Consider the following 20,924-nt stretch of genomic DNA (forward strand, 5'->3'; position numbering starts at 1 on the left):
CTGTGACTACAGCAACTGACAACACCGTCTGTGACCACAGCAACTGACATAACCGTCTGTGACCACAGCAACTGACATAACCGTCTGTGACCACAGCAACTGACATAACCGTCTGTGACCACAGCAACTGACAGTACCGTCTGTGACCACAGCAACTGACAACCGTCTGTGACCACAGCAACTGACATAACCGTCTGTGACCACAGCAACTGACATAACCGTCTGTGACCACAGCAACTGACAGTACCGTCTGTGACCACAGCAACTGACAACACCGTCTGTGACCACAGCAACTGACATAACCGTCTGTGACCACAGCAACTGACATAACCGTCTGTGACCACAGCAACTTACAGTACCGTCTGTGACCACAGCAACTGACAACACCGTCTGTGACCACAGCAACTGACAGTACCGTCTGTGACCACAGCAACTGACAACACCGTCTGTGACCACAGCAACTGACAACACCGTCTGTGACCACAGCAACTGACAACACCGTCTGTGACCACAGCAACTGACAACACCGTCTGTGACCACAGCAACTGACAGTACCGTCTGTGACCACAGCAACTGACAGTACCGTCTGTGACCACAGCAACTGACAGTACCGTCTGTGACCACAGCAACTGACAACACCGTCTGTGACCACAGCAACTGACAACACCGTCTGTGACCACAGCAACTGACAACACCGTCTGTGACCACAGCAACTGACAACACCGTCTGTGACCACAGCAACTGACACAACCGTCTGTGACCACAGCAACTGACATAACCGTCTGTGACCACAGCAACTGACAGTACCGTCTGTGACCACAGCAACTGACATAACCGTCTGTGACCACAGCAACTGACATAACCGTCTGTGACCACAGCAACTGACAGTACCGTCTGTGACCACAGCAACTGACAGTACCGTCTGTGACCACAGCAACTGACAACACCGTCTGTGACCACAGCAACTGACAACACCGTCTGTGACTACAGCAACTGACAACACCGTCTGTGACCACAGCAACTGACAACACCGTCTGTGACCACAGCAACTGACAACACCGTCTGTGACCACAGCAACTGACAGTACCGTCTGTGACCACAGCAACTGACAGTACCGTCTGTGACCACAGCAACTGACAGTACCGTCTGTGACCACAGCAACTGACAACACCGTCTGTGACCACAGCAACTGACAACACCGTCTGTGACCACAGCAACTGACAACACCGTCTGTGACCACAGCAACTGACAACACCGTCTGTGACCACAGCAACTGACACAACCGTCTGTGACCACAGCAACTGACATAACCGTCTGTGACCACAGCAACTGACAGTACCGTCTGTGACCACAGCAACTGACATAACCGTCTGTGACCACAGCAACTGACATAACCGTCTGTGACCACAGCAACTGACAGTACCGTCTGTGACCACAGCAACTGACAGTACCGTCTGTGACCACAGCAACTGACAACACCGTCTGTGACCACAGCAACTGACAACACCGTCTGTGACTACAGCAACTGACAACACCGTCTGTGACCACAGCAACTGACAACACCGTCTGTGACCACAGCAACTGACAGTACCGTCTGTGACCACAGCAACTGACAACACCGTCTGTGACCACAGCAACTGACAACACCGTCTGTGACCACAGCAACTGACAACACCGTCTGTGACCACAGCAATTGACAACACCGTCTGTGACCACAGCAACTGACAGTACCGTCTGTGACCACAGCAACTGACAACACCGTCTGTGACCACAGCAACTGACAGTACCGTCTGTGACCACAGCAACTGACAACACCGTCTGTGACCACAGCAACTGACAACACCGTCTGTGACCACAGCAACTGACAACACCGTCTGTGACCACAGCAACTGACAGTACCGTCTGTGACCACAGCAACTGACAACACCGTCTGTGACCACAGCAACTGACAACACCGTCTGTGACCACAGCAACTGACAACACCGTCTGTGACTACAGCAACTGACAACACCGTCTGTGACCACAGCAACTGACAACACCGTCTGTGACCACAGCAACTGACAGTACCGTCTGTGACCACAGCAACTGACAACACCGTCTGTGACCACAGCAACTGACAACACCGTCTGTGACCACAGCAACTGACAACACCGTCTGTGACCACAGCAACTGACAGTACCGTCTGTGACCACAGCAACTGACAACACCGTCTGTGACCACAGCAACTGACAACACCGTCTGTGACTACAGCAACTGACAACACCGTCTGTGACCACAGCAACTGACAACACCGTCTGTGACCACAGCAACTGACAGTACCGTCTGTGACCACAGCAACTGACAGTACCGTCTGTGACCACAGCAACTGACAGTACCGTCTGTGACCACAGCAACTGACAACACCGTCTGTGACCACAGCAACTGACAACACCGTCTGTGACTACAGCAACTGACAACACCGTCTGTGACCACAGCAACTGACAACACCGTCTGTGACCACAGCAACTGACAACACCGTCTGTGACTACAGCAACTGACAACACCGTCTGTGACCACAGCAACTGACAACACCGTCTGTGACTACAGCAACTGACAACACCGTCTGTGACCACAGCAACTGACAACACCGTCTGTGACCACAGCAACTGACAACACCGTCTGTGACCACAGCAACTGACAACACCGTCTGTGACCACAGCAACTGACAACACCGTCTGTGACCACAGCAACTGACAACACCGTCTGTGACCACAGCAACTGACAACACCGTCTGTGACTACAGCAACTGACAACACCGTCTGTGACCACAGCAACTGACAACACCGTCTGTGACCACAGCAACTGACAGTACCGTCTGTGACCACAGCAACTGACAACACCGTCTGTGACCACAGCAACTGACAGTACCGTCTGTGACCACAGCAACTGACAGTACCGTCTGTGACCACAGCAATTGACAACACCGTCTGTGACCACAGCAACTGACAACACCGTCTGTGACCACAGCAACTGACAACACCGTCTGTGACCACAGCAACTGACACCACCGTCTGTGACCACAGCAACTGACAACACCGTCTGTGACCACAGCAACTGACAGTACCGTCTGTGACCACAGCAACTGACAGTACCGTCTGTGACCACAGCAACTGACAACACCGTCTGTGACCACAGCAACTGACAACACCGTCTGTGACCACAGCAACTGACAACACCGTCTGTGACCACAGCAACTGACAACACCGTCTGTGACCACAGCAACTGACAACACCGTCTGTGACCACAGCAACTGACAACACCGTCTGTGACCACAGCAACTGACAACACCGTCTGTGACCACAGCAACTGACAACACCGTCTGTGACCACAGCAACTGACAGTACCGTCTGTGACCACAGCAACTGACAACACCGTCTGTGACCACAGCAACTGACAACACCGTCTGTGACCACAGCAACTGACAACACCGTCTGTGACTACAGCAACTGAGAACACCGTCTGTGACCACAGCAACTGACAGTACCGTCTGTGACCACAGCAACTGACAGTACCGTCTGTGACCACAGCAACTGACAGTACCGTCTGTGACCACAGCAACTGACAACACCGTCTGTGACCACAGCAACTGACAACACCGTCTGTGACCACAGCAACTGACAACACCGTCTGTGACCACAGCAACTGACAGTACCGTCTGTGACCACAGCAACTGACAGTACCGTCTGTGACCACAGCAACTGACAGTACCGTCTGTGACCACAGCAACTGACAACACCGTCTGTGACCACAGCAACTGACAACACCGTCTGTGACTACAGCAACTGACAACACCGCCTGTGACCACAGCAACTGACAACACCGTCTGTGACTACAGCAACTGACAGTACCGTCTGTGACCACAGCAACTGACATAACCGTCTGTGACCACAGCAACTGACATAACCGTCTGTGACCACAGCAACTGACATAACCGTCTGTGACCACAGCAACTGACAGTACCGTCTGTGACCACAGCAACTGACATAACCGTCTGTGACCACAGCAACTGACATAACCGTCTGTGACCACAGCAACTGACAGTACCGTCTGTGACCACAGCAACTGACATAACCGTCTGTGACCACAGCAACTGACAGTACCGTCTGTGACCACAGCAACTGACATAACCGTCTGTGACCACAGCAACTGACAGTACCGTCTGTGACCACAGCAACTGACAACACCGTCTGTGACCACAGCAACTGACAACACCGTCTGTGACCACAGCAACTGACAGTACCGTCTGTGACCACAGCAACTGATAGTACCGTCTGTGACCACAGCAACTGACAACACCGTCTGTTACCACAGCAACTGACAACACCGTCTGTGACCACAGCAACTGACAACACCGTCTGTGACCACAGCAACTGACAGTACCGTCTGTGACCACAGCAACTGACAGTACCGTCTGTGACCACAGCAACTGACAGTACCGTCTGTGACCACAGCAACTGACAGTACCGTCTGTGACCACAGCAACTGACAACACCGTCTGTGACCACAGCAACTGACAACACCGTCTGTGACCACAGCAACTGACAACACCGTCTGTGACCACAGCAACTGACAGTACCGTCTGTGACCACAGCAACTGATAGTACCGTCTGTGACCACAGCAACTGACAACACCGTCTGTGACTACAGCAACTGACAACACCGTCTGTGACCACAGCAACTGACAACACCGTCTGTGACCACAGCAACTGACAACACCGTCTGTGACCACAGCAACTGACAGTACCGTCTGTGACCACAGCAACTGACAACACCGTCTGTGACCACAGCAACTGACAACACCGTCTGTGACCACAGCAACTGACAACACCGTCTGTGACCACAGCAACTGACAACACCGTCTGTGACCACAGCAACTGACAACACCGTCTGTGACCACAGCAACAGACAACACCGTCTGTGACTACAGCAACTGACAACACCGTCTGTGACCACAGCAACTGACAACACCGTCTGTGACCACAGCAACTGACAGTACCGTCTGTGACCACAGCAACTGATAGTACCGTCTGTGACCACAGCAACTGACAACACCGTCTGTTACCACAGCAACTGACAACACCGTCTGTGACCACAGCAACTGACAACACCGTCTGTGACCACAGCAACTGACAGTACCGTCTGTGACCACAGCAACTGACAGTACCGTCTGTGACCACAGCAACTGACAGTACCGTCTGTGACCACAGCAACTGACAGTACCGTCTGTGACCACAGCAACTGACAACACCGTCTGTGACCACAGCAACTGACAACACCGTCTGTGACCACAGCAACTGACAACACCGTCTGTGACCACAGCAACTGACAGTACCGTCTGTGACCACAGCAACTGATAGTACCGTCTGTGACCACAGCAACTGACAACACCGTCTGTGACTACAGCAACTGACAACACCGTCTGTGACCACAGCAACTGACAACACCGTCTGTGACCACAGCAACTGACAACACCGTCTGTGACCACAGCAACTGACAGTACCGTCTGTGACCACAGCAACTGACAACACCGTCTGTGACCACAGCAACTGACAACACCGTCTGTGACCACAGCAACTGACAACACCGTCTGTGACCACAGCAACTGACAACACCGTCTGTGACCACAGCAACTGACAACACCGTCTGTGACCACAGCAACAGACAACACCGTCTGTGACTACAGCAACTGACAACACCGTCTGTGACCACAGCAACTGACAACACCGTCTGTGACCACAGCAACTGACAACACCGTCTGTGACTACAGCAACTGACAACACCGTCTGTGACCACAGCAACTGACAACACCGTCTGTGACCACAGCAACTGACAGTACCGTCTGTGACCACAGCAACTGACAGTACCGTCTGTGACCACAGCAACTGACAGTACCGTCTGTGACCACAGCAACTGACAGTACCGTCTGTGACCACAGCAATTGACAACACCGTCTGTGACCACAGCAACTGACAACACCGTCTGTGACCACAGCAACTGACAACACCGTCTGTGACCACAGCAACTGACACCACCGTCTGTGACCACAGCAACTGACAACACCGTCTGTGACCACAGCAACTGACAGTACCGTCTGTGACCACAGCAACTGACAGTACCGTCTGTGACCACAGCAACTGACAGTACCGTCTGTGACCACAGCAACTGACAACACCGTCTGTGACCACAGCAACTGACAGTACCGTCTGTGACCACAGCAACTGACAACACCGTCTGTGACCACAGCAACTGACAGTACCGTCTGTGACCACAGCAACTGACAGTACCGTCTGTGACCACAGCAACTGACAGTACCGTCTGTGACCACAGCAACTGACAGTACCGTCTGTGACCACAGCAATTGACAACACCGTCTGTGACCACAGCAACTGACAACACCGTCTGTGACCACAGCAACTGACAACACCGTCTGTGACTACAGCAACTGACAACACCGCCTGTGACCACAGCAACTGACAACACCGTCTGTGACTACAGCAACTGACAGTACCGTCTGTGACCACAGCAACTGACATAACCGTCTGTGACCACAGCAACTGACATAACCGTCTGTGACCACAGCAACTGACATAACCGTCTGTGACCACAGCAACTGACATAACCGTCTGTGACCACAGCAACTGACAGTACCGTCTGTGACCACAGCAACTGACAACCGTCTGTGACCACAGCAACTGACATAACCGTCTGTGACCACAGCAACTGACATAACCGTCTGTGACCACAGCAACTGACAGTACCGTCTGTGACCACAGCAACTGACAACACCGTCTGTGACCACAGCAACTGACATAACCGTCTGTGACCACAGCAACTGACATAACCGTCTGTGACCACAGCAACTTACAGTACCGTCTGTGACCACAGCAACTGACAACACCGTCTGTGACCACAGCAACTGACAGTACCGTCTGTGACCACAGCAACTGACAACACCGTCTGTGACCACAGCAACTGACAACACCGTCTGTGACCACAGCAACTGACAACACCGTCTGTGACCACAGCAACTGACAACACCGTCTGTGACCACAGCAACTGACAACACCGTCTGTGACCACAGCAACTGACAGTACCGTCTGTGACCACAGCAACTGACAGTACCGTCTGTGACCACAGCAACTGACAGTACCGTCTGTGACCACAGCAACTGACAACACCGTCTGTGACCACAGCAACTGACAACACCGTCTGTGACCACAGCAACTGACAACACCGTCTGTGACCACAGCAACTGACAACACCGTCTGTGACCACAGCAACTGACACAACCGTCTGTGACCACAGCAACTGACATAACCGTCTGTGACCACAGCAACTGACAGTACCGTCTGTGACCACAGCAACTGACATAACCGTCTGTGACCACAGCAACTGACATAACCGTCTGTGACCACAGCAACTGACAGTACCGTCTGTGACCACAGCAACTGACATAACCGTCTGTGACCACAGCAACTGACAGTACCGTCTGTGACCACAGCAACTGACAACACCGTCTGTGACCACAGCAACTGACATAACCGTCTGTGACCACAGCAACTGACATAACCGTCTGTGACCACAGCAACTTACAGTACCGTCTGTGACCACAGCAACTGACAACACCGTCTGTGACCACAGCAACTGACAGTACCGTCTGTGACCACAGCAACTGACAACACCGTCTGTGACCACAGCAACTGACAACACCGTCTGTGACCACAGCAACTGACAACACCGTCTGTGACCACAGCAACTGACAACACCGTCTGTGACCACAGCAACTGACAGTACCGTCTGTGACCACAGCAACTGACAGTACCGTCTGTGACCACAGCAACTGACAGTACCGTCTGTGACCACAGCAACTGACAACACCGTCTGTGACCACAGCAACTGACAACACCGTCTGTGACCACAGCAACTGACAACACCGTCTGTGACCACAGCAACTGACAACACCGTCTGTGACCACAGCAACTGACACAACCGTCTGTGACCACAGCAACTGACATAACCGTCTGTGACCACAGCAACTGACAGTACCGTCTGTGACCACAGCAACTGACATAACCGTCTGTGACCACAGCAACTGACATAACCGTCTGTGACCACAGCAACTGACAGTACCGTCTGTGACCACAGCAACTGACAGTACCGTCTGTGACCACAGCAACTGACAACACCGTCTGTGACCACAGCAACTGACAACACCGTCTGTGACTACAGCAACTGACAACACCGTCTGTGACCACAGCAACTGACAACACCGTCTGTGACTACAGCAACTGACAGTACCGTCTGTGACCACAGCAACTGACATAACCGTCTGTGACCACAGCAACTGACATAACCGTCTGTGACCACAGCAACTGACATAACCGTCTGTGACCACAGCAACTGACAGTACCGTCTGTGACCACAGCAACTGACATAACCGTCTGTGACCACAGCAACTGACATAACCGTCTGTGACCACAGCAACTGACAGTACCGTCTGTGACCACAGCAACTGACATAACCGTCTGTGACCACAGCAACTGACAGTACCGTCTGTGACCACAGCAACTGACATAACCGTCTGTGACCACAGCAACTGACAGTACCGTCTGTGACCACAGCAACTGACAACACCGTCTGTGACCACAGCAACTGACAACACCGTCTGTGACCACAGCAACTGACAGTACCGTCTGTGACCACAGCAACTGATAGTACCGTCTGTGACCACAGCAACTGACAACACCGTCTGTTACCACAGCAACTGACAACACCGTCTGTGACCACAGCAACTGACAACACCGTCTGTGACCACAGCAACTGACAGTACCGTCTGTGACCACAGCAACTGACAGTACCGTCTGTGACCACAGCAACTGACAGTACCGTCTGTGACCACAGCAACTGACAGTACCGTCTGTGACCACAGCAACTGACAACACCGTCTGTGACCACAGCAACTGACAACACCGTCTGTGACCACAGCAACTGACAACACCGTCTGTGACCACAGCAACTGACAGTACCGTCTGTGACCACAGCAACTGATAGTACCGTCTGTGACCACAGCAACTGACAACACCGTCTGTGACTACAGCAACTGACAACACCGTCTGTGACCACAGCAACTGACAACACCGTCTGTGACCACAGCAACTGACAACACCGTCTGTGACCACAGCAACTGACAGTACCGTCTGTGACCACAGCAACTGACAACACCGTCTGTGACCACAGCAACTGACAACACCGTCTGTGACCACAGCAACTGACAACACCGTCTGTGACCACAGCAACTGACAACACCGTCTGTGACCACAGCAACTGACAACACCGTCTGTGACCACAGCAACAGACAACACCGTCTGTGACTACAGCAACTGACAACACCGTCTGTGACCACAGCAACTGACAACACCGTCTGTGACCACAGCAACTGACAGTACCGTCTGTGACCACAGCAACTGATAGTACCGTCTGTGACCACAGCAACTGACAACACCGTCTGTTACCACAGCAACTGACAACACCGTCTGTGACCACAGCAACTGACAACACCGTCTGTGACCACAGCAACTGACAGTACCGTCTGTGACCACAGCAACTGACAGTACCGTCTGTGACCACAGCAACTGACAGTACCGTCTGTGACCACAGCAACTGACAGTACCGTCTGTGACCACAGCAACTGACAACACCGTCTGTGACCACAGCAACTGACAACACCGTCTGTGACCACAGCAACTGACAACACCGTCTGTGACCACAGCAACTGACAGTACCGTCTGTGACCACAGCAACTGATAGTACCGTCTGTGACCACAGCAACTGACAACACCGTCTGTGACTACAGCAACTGACAACACCGTCTGTGACCACAGCAACTGACAACACCGTCTGTGACCACAGCAACTGACAACACCGTCTGTGACCACAGCAACTGACAGTACCGTCTGTGACCACAGCAACTGACAACACCGTCTGTGACCACAGCAACTGACAACACCGTCTGTGACCACAGCAACTGACAACACCGTCTGTGACCACAGCAACTGACAACACCGTCTGTGACCACAGCAACTGACAACACCGTCTGTGACCACAGCAACAGACAACACCGTCTGTGACTACAGCAACTGACAACACCGTCTGTGACCACAGCAACTGACAACACCGTCTGTGACCACAGCAACTGACAACACCGTCTGTGACTACAGCAACTGACAACACCGTCTGTGACCACAGCAACTGACAACACCGTCTGTGACCACAGCAACTGACAGTACCGTCTGTGACCACAGCAACTGACAGTACCGTCTGTGACCACAGCAACTGACAGTACCGTCTGTGACCACAGCAACTGACAGTACCGTCTGTGACCACAGCAATTGACAACACCGTCTGTGACCACAGCAACTGACAACACCGTCTGTGACCACAGCAACTGACAACACCGTCTGTGACCACAGCAACTGACACCACCGTCTGTGACCACAGCAACTGACAACACCGTCTGTGACCACAGCAACTGACAGTACCGTCTGTGACCACAGCAACTGACAGTACCGTCTGTGACCACAGCAACTGACAGTACCGTCTGTGACCACAGCAACTGACAACACCGTCTGTGACCACAGCAACTGACAGTACCGTCTGTGACCACAGCAACTGACAACACCGTCTGTGACCACAGCAACTGACAGTACCGTCTGTGACCACAGCAACTGACAGTACCGTCTGTGACCACAGCAACTGACAGTACCGTCTGTGACCACAGCAACTGACAGTACCGTCTGTGACCACAGCAATTGACAACACCGTCTGTGACCACAGCAACTGACAACACCGTCTGTGACCACAGCAACTGACAACACCGTCTGTGACTACAGCAACTGACAACACCGCCTGTGACCACAGCAACTGACAACACCGTCTGTGACTACAGCAACTGACAGTACCGTCTGTGACCACAGCAACTGACATAACCGTCTGTGACCACAGCAACTGACATAACCGTCTGTGACCACAGCAACTGACATAACCGTCTGTGACCACAGCAACTGACATAACCGTCTGTGACCACAGCAACTGACAGTACCGTCTGTGACCACAGCAACTGACAACCGTCTGTGACCACAGCAACTGACATAACCGTCTGTGACCACAGCAACTGACATAACCGTCTGTGACCACAGCAACTGACAGTACCGTCTGTGACCACAGCAACTGACAACACCGTCTGTGACCACAGCAACTGACATAACCGTCTGTGACCACAGCAACTGACATAACCGTCTGTGACCACAGCAACTTACAGTACCGTCTGTGACCACAGCAACTGACAACACCGTCTGTGACCACAGCAACTGACAGTACCGTCTGTGACCACAGCAACTGACAACACCGTCTGTGACCACAGCAACTGACAACACCGTCTGTGACCACAGCAACTGACAACACCGTCTGTGACCACAGCAACTGACAACACCGTCTGTGACCACAGCAACTGACAACACCGTCTGTGACCACAGCAACTGACAGTACCGTCTGTGACCACAGCAACTGACAGTACCGTCTGTGACCACAGCAACTGACAGTACCGTCTGTGACCACAGCAACTGACAACACCGTCTGTGACCACAGCAACTGACAACACCGTCTGTGACCACAGCAACTGACAACACCGTCTGTGACCACAGCAACTGACAACACCGTCTGTGACCACAGCAACTGACACAACCGTCTGTGACCACAGCAACTGACATAACCGTCTGTGACCACAGCAACTGACAGTACCGTCTGTGACCACAGCAACTGACATAACCGTCTGTGACCACAGCAACTGACATAACCGTCTGTGACCACAGCAACTGACAGTACCGTCTGTGACCACAGCAACTGACATAACCGTCTGTGACCACAGCAACTGACAGTACCGTCTGTGACCACAGCAACTGACAACACCGTCTGTGACCACAGCAACTGACATAACCGTCTGTGACCACAGCAACTGACATAACCGTCTGTGACCACAGCAACTTACAGTACCGTCTGTGACCACAGCAACTGACAACACCGTCTGTGACCACAGCAACTGACAGTACCGTCTGTGACCACAGCAACTGACAACACCGTCTGTGACCACAGCAACTGACAACACCGTCTGTGACCACAGCAACTGACAACACCGTCTGTGACCACAGCAACTGACAACACCGTCTGTGACCACAGCAACTGACAGTACCGTCTGTGACCACAGCAACTGACAGTACCGTCTGTGACCACAGCAACTGACAGTACCGTCTGTGACCACAGCAACTGACAACACCGTCTGTGACCACAGCAACTGACAACACCGTCTGTGACCACAGCAACTGACAACACCGTCTGTGACCACAGCAACTGACAACACCGTCTGTGACCACAGCAACTGACACAACCGTCTGTGACCACAGCAACTGACATAACCGTCTGTGACCACAGCAACTGACAGTACCGTCTGTGACCACAGCAACTGACATAACCGTCTGTGACCACAGCAACTGACATAACCGTCTGTGACCACAGCAACTGACAGTACCGTCTGTGACCACAGCAACTGACAGTACCGTCTGTGACCACAGCAACTGACAACACCGTCTGTGACCACAGCAACTGACAACACCGTCTGTGACTACAGCAACTGACAACACCGTCTGTGACCACAGCAACTGACAACACCGTCTGTGACCACAGCAACTGACAACACCGTCTGTGACCACAGCAACTGACAGTACCGTCTGTGACTACAGCAACTGACAACACCGTCTGTGACCACAGCAACTGACAGTACCGTCTGTGACCACAGCAACTGACAGTACCGTCTGTGACCACAGCAACTGACAGTACCGTCTGTGTCCACAGCAACTGACAACACCGTCTGTGACCATAGCAACTGACAGTACCGTCTGTGACCACAGCAACTGACAACTGACACATTCAGTCATTTAATATTCAGACTTTTTGTCTTTAATGTGTTTTTGAGGTTTGATCAGAAACTTGACTTTTCTCTAGTTTAGCTTTTGTCACATTTTCAGATCCATACACAGTAAAGACCTAAACTCGGGCGTGTCCTTGTTTATCTCTGGTTTATCTCTGCTTTGTCTCACGTTTGTCTCTGGTTTGTCTCTGTTTTATCTCTGGTTTGTCTCTGCTTTATCTCATGTTTATCTCACGTTTGTCTCTGGTTTGTCTCTGTTTTGTCTCTGCTTTATCTCTGGTTTGTCTCACGTTTGTCTCTGTTTTGTCTCTGCTTTATCTCTGGTTTGTCTCACGTTTATCTCTGGTTTATCTCACGTTTGTCTCTGGTTTGTCTCTGGTTTGTCTCACGTTTGTCTCTGTTTTGTCTCTGCTTTATCTCTGGTTTGTCTCACGTTTATCTCTGGTTTATCTCACGTTTGTCTCTGGTTTGTCTCTGGTTTGTCTCACGTTTGTCTCTGGTTTATCTCACGTTTATCTCACGTTTATCTCTGCTTTGTCTCACGTTTGTCTCTGGTTTGTCTCTGGTTTGTCTCTGGTTTGTCTCTGGTTTATCTCACGTTTATCTCTGGTTTATCTCACGTTTATCTCACGTTTATCTCTGGTTTATTTCACGTTTATCTCACGTTTATCTCACGTTTATCTCTGGTTTATCTCACGTTTATCTCACGTTTGTCTCTGGTTTATCTCACGTTTATCTCACGTTTATCTCTGGTTTATCTCACGTTTATCTCTGGTTTATCTCACGTTTGTCTCTGGTTTATCTCTGCTTTATCTCTGTTTTGTCTCTGGTTTATCTCACGTTTATCTCACGTTTATCTCTGGTTTATCTCACGTTTATCTCTGGTTTATCTCACGTTTATCTCTGGTTTATCTCACGTTTATCTCTGGTTTATCTCACGTTTGTCTCTGGTTTGTCTCTGGTTTATCTCTGCTTTGTCTCTGCTTTGTCTCTGTTTTGTCTCTGCTTTGTCTCTGTTTTGTCTCTGGTTTGTCTCTGGTTTGTCTCTGCTTTGTCTCACGTTTGTCTCTGCTTTGTCTCTGGTTTGTCTCTGGTTTGTCTCTGCTTTATCTCACGTTTGTCTCTGCTTTATCTCTGCTTTGTCTCACGTTTATCTCACGTTTATCTCACGTTTATCTCACGTTTATCTCTGGTTTATCTCTGCTTTGTCTCTGCTTTGTCTCTGGTTTGTCTCTGGTTTGTCTCTGGTTTATCTCACGTTTATCTCTGGTTTATCTCTGGTTTGTCTCTGGTTTATCTCACGTTTATCTCTGGTTTATCTCTGGTTTGTCTCTGGTTTATCTCACGTTTGTCTCTGGTTTGTCTCTGCTTTATCTCACGTTTATCTCACGTTTGTCTCACGTTTGTCTCACGTTTGTCTCTGGTTTGTCTCTGGTTTGTCTCTGGTTTGTCTCACGTTTATCTCTGGTTTGTCTCTGGTTTATCTCACGTTTGTCTCACGTTTGTCTCACGTTTGTCTCTGGTTTGTCTCTGGTTTGTCTCTGGTTTGTCTCACGTTTATCTCTGGTTTGTCTCTGGTTTATCTCACGTTTGTCTCACGTTTGTCTCACGTTTGTCTCTGGTTTGTCTCTGGTTTGTCTCTGGTTTGTCTCACGTTTGTCTCTGGTTTGTCTCTGCTTTATCTCATGTTTATCTCACGTTTGTCTCTGCTTTGTCTCACGTTTGTCTCTGGTTTATCTCTGGTTTGTCTCTGCTTTATCTCACGTTTGTCTCACGTTTGTCTCTGGTTTATCTCTGGTTTGTCTCTGGTTTGTCTCTGGTTTGTCTCACGTTTGTCTCTGGTTTATCTCTGGTTTGTCTCTGCTTTATCTCACGTTTGTCTCACGTTTGTCTCTGGTTTATCTCTGGTTTGTCTCTGGTTTGTCTCTGGTTTGTCTCACGTTTGTCTCTGGTTTGTCTCTGCTTTATCTCACGTTTATCTCACGTTTGTCTCACGTTTGTCTCTGCTTTATCTCACGTTTGTCTCACGTTTGTCTCTGGTTTGTCTCACGTTTGTCTCTGGTTTGTCTCACGTTTGTCTCTGGTTTGTCTCACGTTTATCTCTGGTTTGTCTCTGGTTTATCTCACGTTTGTCTCACGTTTGTCTCACGTTTGTCTCTGGTTTGTCTCTGGTTTGTCTCTGGTTTGTCTCACGTTTATCTCTGGTTTGTCTCTGGTTTATCTCACGTTTGTCTCACGTTTGTCTCACGTTTGTCTCTGGTTTGTCTCTGGTTTGTCTCTGGTTTGTCTCACGTTTGTCTCTGGTTTGTCTCTGCTTTATCTCATGTTTATCTCACGTTTGTCTCTGCTTTGTCTCACGTTTGTCTCTGGTTTATCTCTGGTTTGTCTCTGCTTTATCTCACGTTTGTCTCACGTTTGTCTCTGGTTTATCTCTGGTTTGTCTCTGGTTTGTCTCACGTTTGTCTCTGGTTTGTCTCTGCTTTATCTCACGTTTATCTCACGTTTGTCTCTGGTTTGTCTCACGTTTGTCTCTGGTTTGTCTCACGTTTGTCTCTGGTTTGTCTCTGCTTTATCTCACGTTTATCTCACGTTTGTCTCTGGTTTGTCTCTGGTTTGTCTCACGTTTGTCTCTGGTTTGTCTCTGGTTTATCTCACGTTTGTCTCACGTTTGTCTCACGTTTGTCTCTGGTTTGTCTCTGGTTTGTCTCTGGTTTGTCTCACGTTTGTCTCTGGTTTGTCTCTGGTTTGTCTCACGTTTATCTCTGGTTTGTCTCTGGTTTATCTCACGTTTGTCTCACGTTTGTCTCACGTTTGTCTCTGGTTTGTCTCTGGTTTGTCTCTGGTTTGTCTCACGTTTGTCTCTGGTTTGTCTCTGCTTTATCTCATGTTTATCTCACGTTTGTCTCTGCTTTGTCTCACGTTTGTCTCTGGTTTATCTCTGGTTTGTCTCTGCTTTATCTCACGTTTGTCTCACGTTTGTCTCTGGTTTATCTCTGGTTTGTCTCTGGTTTGTCTCACGTTTGTCTCTGGTTTGTCTCTGCTTTATCTCACGTTTATCTCACGTTTGTCTCTGGTTTGTCTCACGTTTGTCTCTGGTTTGTCTCACGTTTGTCTCTGGTTTGTCTCTGCTTTATCTCACGTTTATCTCACGTTTGTCTCTGGTTTGTCTCTGGTTTGTCTCACGTTTGTCTCTGGTTTGTCTCTGCTTTATCTCATGTTTATCTCACGTTTGTCTCTGCTTTGTCTCACGTTTGTCTCTGGTTTATCTCTGGTTTGTCTCTGGTTTGTCTCTGGTTTGTCTCTGGTTTGTCTCTGGTTTGTCTCACGTTTGTCTCTGGTTTGTCTCTGCTTTAAGGCTGGGATGGGTTGCTGGGGCCGATCCTGAACAACTCGCCTCAGGAGTGTAACCCGCACCTGCCGCACACTGGCACCAGTGCCAGGGGCGACTGTGGGAACCCGTCGGTGGGCATCACCTTCTTTGTGACCTACATCATCATCTCCTTCTTGATCGTGGTCAACATGTACATCGCCATCATCCTGGAGAACTTCAGCGTGGCCACTGAGGAGAGCACGGAGCCGCTGAGCGAGGACGACTTCGACATGTTCTACGAAGTGTGGGAGAAGTTCGACTCGGAGGCCACACAGTTCATCGAGTATTCGAAGCTGAGCGACTTCGCCGACTCGCTGTCGGAGCCGCTGCGCATCATGAAGCCCAACAAGATCAAGCTGATCTCCATGGACCTGCCCATGGTCAGCGGAGACAAGATCCACTGCCTGGACATTCTCTTCGCCTTCACCAAACGTGTCCTGGGCGAGTCGGGCGAGATGGACGCGCTCAAGCAGCAGATGGAGGACAAGTTCATGATGGCCAATCCCTCCAAGATCTCCTACGAACCCATCACCAGCACGCTCAGGCGCAAGCAGGAGGAGGTGAGCGCCTGAGCAGCTGCTAAACACACTTCTGACTCTACTGAGCAGGTTCCAAACACACTTCTGACTCTCCTGAGCAGGTCCTAAACACACTTCTGACTCTCCTGAGCAGGTCCTAAACACACATCTGACTCTACTGAGCAGGTCCTAAACACACTTCTGACTCTCCTGAGCAGGTCCTAAACACACATCTGACTCTACTGAGCAGGTCCTAAACACACTTCTGACTCTCCTGAGCAGGTTCTAAACACACTTCTGACTCTCCTGAGCAGGTCCTAAACACACATCTGACTCTACTGAGCAGGTCCTAAACACACATCTGACTCTCCCGAGCAGGTTCTAAACACACTTCTGACTCTACTGAGCAGGTCCTAAACACACATCTGAATCTCCTGAGCAGGTCCTAAACACACTTCTGACTCTCCCGAGCAGGTTCTAAACACACTTCTGACTCTACTGAGCAGGTCCTAAACACACATCTGACTCTACTGAGCAGGTCCTAAACACACTTCTGACTCTACTGAGCAGGTCCTAAACACACATCTTACTCTCCTGAGCAGGTCCTAAACACACTTCTGACTCTACTGAGCAGGTCCTAAACACACATCTGACTCTACTGAGCAGGTCCTAAACACACACCTGACTCTACTGAGCAGGTTCCAAACACACTTCTGACTCTACTGAGCAGGTCCTAAACACACTTCTGACTCTACTGAGCAGGTCCTAAACACACTTCTGACTCTACTGAGCAGGTCCTAAACACACATCTGACTCTCCTGAGCAGGTCCTAAACACACATCTGACTCTCCTGAGCAGGTCCTAAACACACTTCTGACTCTACTGAGCAGGTCCTAAACACACTTCTGACTCTACTGAGCAGGTCCTAAACACACTTCTGACTCTCCTGAGCAGGTCCTAAACACACTTCTGACTCTCCTGAGCAGGTCCTAAACACACATCTGACTCTCCTGAGCAGGTCCTAAACACACTTCTGACTCTACTGAGCAGGTCCTAAACACACATCTGACTCTCCTGAGCAGGTCCTAAACACACATCTGACTCTCCTGAGCAGGTCCTAAACACACATCTGACTCTCCTGAGCAGGTCCTAAACACACATCTGACTCTCCTGAGCAGGTTCTAAACACACTTCTGACTCTACTGAGCAGGTCCTAAACACACATCTGACTCTCCTGAGCAGGTCCTAAACACACTTCTGACTCTCCTGAGCAGGTCCTAAACACACATCTGACTCTCCTGAGCAGGTCCTAAACACACTTCTGACTCTCCTGAGCAGGTTCTAAACACACTTCTGACTCTACTGAGCAGGTCCTAAACACACATCTGACTCTCCTGAGCAGGTCCTAAACACACTTCTGACTCTCCTGAGCAGGTCCTAAACACACATCTGACTCTCCTGAGCAGGTCCTAAACACACTTCTGACTCTCCTGAGCAGGTTCTAAACACACTTCTGACTCTACTGAGCAGGTCCTAAACACACTTCTGACTCTCCTGAGCAGGTCCTAAACACACTTCTGACTCTCCTGAGCAGGTCCTAAACACACTTCTGACTCTACTGAGCAGGTTCTAAACACACACCTGACTCTACTGAGCAGGTTCTAAACACACTTCTGACTCTACTGAGCAGGTTCTAAACACACACCTGACTCTACTGAGCAGGTCCTAAACACACTTCTGACTCTACTGAGCAGGTTCTAAACACACATCTGACTCTCCTGAGCAGGTCCTAAACACACTTCTGACTCTACTGAGCAGGTCCTAAACACACATCTTCCTCTCCCGAGCAGGTCCTAAACACACTTCTGACTCTCCTGAGCAGGTTCTAAACACACTTCTGACTCTCCTGAGCAGGTCCTAAACACACTTCTGACTCTCCTGAGCAGGTTCTAAACACACATCTGACTCTCCTGAGCAGGTCCTAAACACACTTCTGACTCTCCTGAGCAGGTTCTAAACACACTTCTGACTCTCCTGAGCAGGTTCTAAACACACTTCTGACTCTACTGAGCAGGTCCTAAACACACATCTGACTCTCCTGAGCAGGTTCTAAACACACTTCTGACTCTCCTGAGCAGGTTCTAAACACACTTCTGACTCTCCTGAGCAGGTTCTAAACACACTTCTGACTCTCCTGAGCAGGTTCTAAACACACTTCTGACTCTCCTGAGCAGGTTCTAAACACACTTCTGACTCTCCTGAGCAGGTCCTAAACACACTTCTGACTCTACTGAGCAGGTTCTAAACACACTTCTGACTCTCCTGAGCAGGTTCTAAACACACTTCTGACTCTCCTGAGCAGGTTCTAAACACACTTCTGACTCTCCTGAGCAGGTCCTAAACACACTTCTGACTCTCCTGAGCAGGTCCTAAACACACATCTGACTCTCCTGAGCAGGTCCTAAACACACTTCTGACTCTCCTGAGCAGGTCCTAAACACACTTCTGACTCTCCTGAGCAGGTCCTAAACACACATCTGACTCTCCTGAGCAGGTCCTAAACACACATCTGACTCTCCTGAGCAGGTCCTAAACACACTTCTGACTCTCCTGAGCAGGTCCTAAACACACTTCTGACTCTCCTGAGCAGGTCCTAAACACACTTCTGACTCTACTGAGCAGGTTCTAAACACACTTCTGACTCTACTGAGCAGGTTCTAAACACACTTCTGACTCTACTGAGCAGGTCCTAAACACACTTCTGACTCTACTGAGCAGGTTCTAAACACACTTCTGACTCTACTGAGCAGGTTCTAAACACACTTCTGACTCTACTGAGCAGGTTCTAAACACACTTCTGACTCTACTGAGCAGGTCCTAAACACACTTCTGACTCTACTGAGCAGGTCCTAAACACACTTCTGACTCTACTGAGCAGGTCCTAAACACACTTCTGACTCTACTGAGCAGGTCCTAAACACACTTCTGACTCTACTGAGCAGGTCCTAAACACACTTCTGACTCTACTGAGCAGGTCCTAAACACACTTCTGACTCTACTGAGCAGGTCCTAAACACACTTCTGAATCTCGTCTTCAGGTTTCGGCGTCCGTTATCCAACGCTGTTACCGCAGACACCTGGTGCGGCGCCAGGTGAAGGCGGCGTCATACCTGTACCGGCAGATAGCCACGCCCCACATGCAGATGGAGGCGGAGCTCGGCCTTTTCCACGGCGACGATGCGCCGGAGAAGGAGGGGCTTATTGCCGAGATGATGCGAGAGAACTACGCCGCCGGCCTCTTCGCCATGGAACGCTCCGAGATCCTGAGCGCCGGCATCATCTCGTCTCCGCCCTCGTACGACAGCGTGACCCGAGCCGCCGCCCAGAACCAGAGAACGAGCGTGAACGAGAACGAGAACGTGAACGAGAACGAGAACGTGAACGAGAACGTGAACGAGAACGTGAACGAGAACGAGAACGTGAACGAGAACGAGAACGAGAACGTGAACGAGAACGTGAACGTGAACGAGAACGAGAACGTGAACGAGAACGTGAACGAGAACGAGAACGAGAACGAGAACGTGAACGAGAACGAGAACGTGAACGAGAACGAGAACGAGAACGTGTTGGCACTCGCTGTGATCGATCTCGCTGCAGAGTCACGCGATGAGGCGAAAGGCGAGACAAATGGCGAAGCGCAGAGCGACGAGACTTCGCAGCACAAGAAGGAGATCAGACTCGAGATGGACGCCGCCTCGAGACGGGCGTCGCCGTCTCTTTCCTCGTCGACCAATCAGGAAAACGGACCTTAGTCACGGACGGAACCCGATCACAGAAACATCACGAGTTTTACCTCAAATGTAGAGAAAATGTACAGACACGCCACACGCCACACGCCACACGCCACACGCCACACGCCACACGCCACACCCCAACACGCCACACGCCACACGCCACACCTCAACACCCCAACACGCCACACGCCACACGCCACACGCCACACCCCAACACGCCACAC

The 20,924-nt window shown here is 50.6% G+C and overlaps 1 protein-coding gene across 1 annotated transcript in view; it reads left to right on the forward strand.

The window, feature by feature from the left end:
• LOC140361339 (sodium channel protein type 2 subunit alpha-like) overlaps positions 1-20,718 on the forward strand; it is a 198,192-nt gene extending 177,474 nt beyond the window's left edge. The window contains exons 15-16 of the mRNA XM_072447049.1: positions 16,374-16,948; positions 20,005-20,718. Of these exons, the coding sequence (XP_072303150.1) occupies positions 16,374-16,948; positions 20,005-20,718 (1,289 nt within the window). The remainder of the gene's footprint in view (positions 1-16,373; positions 16,949-20,004) is intronic.
• The last annotated feature ends 206 nt before the right edge of the window (positions 20,719-20,924 follow it).

Source organism: Eucyclogobius newberryi, unplaced genomic scaffold (genome assembly GCF_026437365.1).
Source record: "Eucyclogobius newberryi isolate DKJ021-1_F unplaced genomic scaffold, fEucNew1.0.hap1 SCAF_150, whole genome shotgun sequence".
NCBI classification, from domain to species: Eukaryota; Metazoa; Chordata; class Actinopteri; order Gobiiformes; family Gobiidae; genus Eucyclogobius; species Eucyclogobius newberryi.